The sequence below is a fragment of the Octopus bimaculoides genome, chromosome 18, assembly GCF_001194135.2.
Source record: "Octopus bimaculoides isolate UCB-OBI-ISO-001 chromosome 18, ASM119413v2, whole genome shotgun sequence".
NCBI classification, from domain to species: Eukaryota; Metazoa; Mollusca; class Cephalopoda; order Octopoda; family Octopodidae; genus Octopus; species Octopus bimaculoides.
In genome coordinates this window covers 46,448,465-46,452,269 of record NC_068998.1, presented here as the reverse complement: position 1 = coordinate 46,452,269, position 3,805 = coordinate 46,448,465, and the positions used below count along the sequence as shown (strand labels likewise).

Here is a 3,805-nt window from a genome sequence, read left to right as displayed (position 1 = left end):
AATATAAAAAACAAAAGCATAGAAAATGAACATTTTTTTTCGAACTACGAAACAAACAAACAGAGAAACGAGACATGCAACATAAAGGACATTTCCTTCATCAGTTGTCCCCTGTTTTATCCACTCCGCGTTTCGAAGGTAAGGACAAGACGCGACTTCGTTAAACAGTCCTTCCCGCAAAGCAAATTAAATAACATTTGGGATTTTTTGTGGAGGGTGAAAGTGGTAATAAAAACACGATAGTGAGAACAAAACAATAAAAACAAATGGTGAGGGCTGTTAAGCGAAGACGATATGAAGTGCTGAACGCTGGAAAAACGAGCTTTGAGAAGAGACAGATAAAAGCACGTCTTGTCTTTAGGAAGGAAGTGGAAGAAAGAAAGGATGGCCGTTAATCACGTGTGAGCAACGAGAGAGCCAAGAAGGAAGAGTGAGTGAGTGAGTGAGAGAGAGAACAGTGAAGGGGAGAGGAGAAGAGTAGGGAAAGGGTGGGAGAGAAAAAACAGACAGGAAGAACAAGAGAGGGGGATAGATAGACAGAAAAGAGATAGAATAAATGTGCGCATCGTAATTATTAAAATAAAACTTACTTGGAAAAGGATGCATGGCGTTCGATCATATGATAATATCAGGTCATCCCATAAGTTCTGTCCGAGCTTTGAATAAAGAAAACAAGTGATCAAATGTTATACTTAATTGAAATTTAAATAATCAATGTACTTTCTCTGATTATCTACGACTTCCTTCCATCTATTTACAAGCTTTTTAATCCCATCAATGTAAAACTCTTTTGGTTTCAAAGCGAAGAACTTTGAAATGTCAGTTTCGACCTCCTCCTGGCTTGCGAAACTTATGTACCCCAAATGATTCTGTAAACTACGAAACAAACGGTAGTCTGAAGGAGCAAGGTCAGGAGAATAAGGCGGATGAGGAATTTTTTCTCAACCGAGCTCTTCGATCTTCTGTGATGTGATCTTTGCAGTGTGGGGTCGCGCATTGTCCTGATGAAATATCTCTCCTTTTCGATTCACTGAAGTGGGTCTTTTTTTCTTCAAAGCTTGGTTCAAACGGTCTAATTGCTGACAGTAGACTTGAGCATTGATTGTTGCCTTAGGTGGTAACAATTCAAAGTGAATTACACCTTTGCAATCCCACCAGATAGGGAGGAGAATCTTTTTCTCATGAAGTTCCCTTCTCGGTTGAGGTTGAGTTTTTTCCCTTTTACCAAGCCACTGTTTACGACGTTTAACATTTCGATACAGGCTAGCCTGTATGGTCTGGCTAAGTCAAAATGGTTTTTTGTATTCTTCGTTTCCAATTGGAGAGTTTAAATGTAGTTATAGCAATATGTCCTTCTGTTGAAATGAAATTTCAGTAAATTTCTATATCTTTTTGGAGCTGAGGATTGCTCTGCATTTTACATTTAATGTAATGTTCACATTGCTTAAATAAATGGAGTCGCATGAAACGATCGTACTGCATTAACTTTGGATATCCTTGTTGCTTATTTTGATTTTAATCACCTTATATATATATATATATATATATATATATATATATATATATGAGAGAGAGAGAGAGTTATGAGTGTGTGAGTATTTGTGTATATTTATATTTTATGGCTAAATCTGAATATCTTGTTTAATTAATCTTATGAACAACCTCATTATTTGACCATGATAATTTATTACATTGGTGTCCTTCATGTGTTTCTGTTTTGTCAGTTTTGTCTCTTTATTTCCTTGTGTAATAAAATTATTTTCATGTAGTTGATAGCGACGCCGTGAGTCATTTTAAAAACAGTTTCTATCACAAACCAGCCAACAGTTTCGATCAGTAAAGTTACTTCAAGTGCAGTTTGAAGATTAGACTGAAACCTTTGAGCTATTTAACATCACCAGGTGATTCTTGAGTGTTACTTGTAGGATCTGTTGCGTGCATTTAGACTCGTGCGATTTGTTGTATGCATTTAGGCCAGATCTCTTGTAGGAGGTTGACTACCATTCCTTCTTCCTAGAATCATTAAAAAGTTAGCTGTCTTTTTTTTTTATTCCTATGCTTTTATTGACATAGCTATATATGCACACCTAGACAACGCTTCAAACACAATTATATACATATATACTCATACATACAAGGTTTGTTCAATAAGTATTCGGACTGTTGCTATAATAACGAAGCTAAAGCACGCAGAGTGAAGCTGCTTGGCACACATTGACCTTGAACTCTGATGTGCATGCGTACTAATTTTTAACGTTCTAGCTCACTTCCGCTGTTTACAGCAGTCTTTGGAAGGAAGGTGTGTAGCGTGTGATCGTCGCATTGACCATGACAGAGTAAGTTGTCATGGTGATACCTGCTCAGAGGCCTACGCAAAGTTGCAGAAAGTGTATGGAGAGAGATGTATAAGCTGCACAAAAGCGTACGAGAGATTCAGACGTTTCCAAGATGACCGAAAAAATGTCGATATTGACGAACGTTCTGGGGGACCCACAATCGGCAGAACTGCACCATCCGTGAGTTATCAGAGGGTGTGCAGATTAGTTACGGTTCAGCTCAGTCCATTATCGCTGAAGATTTGGGTATGAGACACATGTCTGCCAAGTTTGTGCCAATACTGCTTTCAGCTGATTAAAAAGACATTCGGGTTTCAGTTGCACAAGATCTCGTTGATTGTGTCGAGGACGATGAAATCTTTTTGAAAATTTTGCGAAGGCCTCTGAGCAGGTATCGCCAAGTTTTTGGCAAAATTTGATGCAGATTCTCTGCTAAAGCTCCTCTGCCATATTCAAAGCGGCGATCACATGCTACACACATTCCTTCCAAGCACTGCTGTAAACAGTGGAAGTGAGCGAGAAAGTTAAAACTGAGTGCGCATGCAGAGCAGAGTTCGAGGTCAATTTGTGTCAGGCGGCTTCACTCTGCGTGCCTTAGCTTCGTTATTATAGCAAAGGTCCGAATACTTATTGATCAGACTACGTATATAGAAGATACACACACACTCTCTCTCTCTCACTCACTCACTCACTCACTCACATACATAACAATTGTGCTACTATTTATAGATTGACATGGACATGACAAGAATTTCCGTTCAGTTGCTTTATCGTCTTTCGTTTCGTTTCCTGTTTTTCGTTCCTTTCTTTCTTCCCTCCCTCCTTCTTTCCTTTCTCCGTCGTTCCGTCTTTCCTTCTTTTTCTCTCTTTCCCCACTTCTCAATTCCTCATTCTCTCTCTCTCTCTCTCCGACCTCAGCCCCACCTCTACCTCATTTTATTACATTATGTTTCTGAATGTTATTTCCTTAAAAGAAAAACAAAAATAAAAGGGGGTTGTCCTTTTACTGTGAAGGGGTCCTTGTATCGGAATTAACTGTTGACATCGTCGACGTCGTTGTTGTTGTTGTTGTTGTAGGTATTGTTGTTGTTGTTGATATTGTTACCGATGTTCTTGCTACTGTTGTTTTTTATGTTTTTATTTGTTGAGAAACTTGATATTTCACAACACACACGGGCACACACACATACATACATATACACACACTCATACACAGATGCACACACATGCACGTACACTCAGACACACAGATACACGCAAACACACACACATACGCACGCACGCACCATACGGGTACAGAAACATACCCATGAACACACAGACGCAGACATACGCACACACTCTCTCTCTCCCTCCCTCCCTCTGTCTCTCACACACACACACACACACACACACACACACGCACACACACACACACACGTGTTCTCTGCATTCTTACATTTCGGCAAAGAAAAGTAAACAACGGAAAA

The 3,805-nt window shown here is 39.3% G+C and overlaps 2 protein-coding genes across 5 annotated transcripts in view; one reads left to right on the top strand and one right to left on the bottom strand.

Moving 5' to 3' along the window:
• The window catches only part of LOC106877380 (solute carrier family 28 member 3), a 184,474-nt gene that overhangs the window by 9,530 nt on the left and 171,139 nt on the right, over positions 1-3,805 (top strand). The gene's annotated exons all lie outside the window — the stretch shown is intronic.
• The window catches only part of LOC106877379 (uncharacterized), a 39,397-nt gene that overhangs the window by 34,732 nt on the left and 860 nt on the right, over positions 1-3,805 (bottom strand). For 2 of the 4 annotated variants that reach the window (XR_008266088.1, XM_052974568.1), the window contains exon 2: positions 591-656. Coding sequence is in view for 2 of the 4 variants with exons in the window: in XM_052974568.1 (XP_052830528.1) it covers positions 591-606 (16 nt within the window). In the remaining 2 variants the exon portion in view is untranslated. Of the gene's footprint in view, positions 1-590; positions 1,514-3,805 lie in introns of those variants that run through there. The other 2 variants (XR_008266087.1, XM_052974567.1) reach the window with 1 other exon arrangement.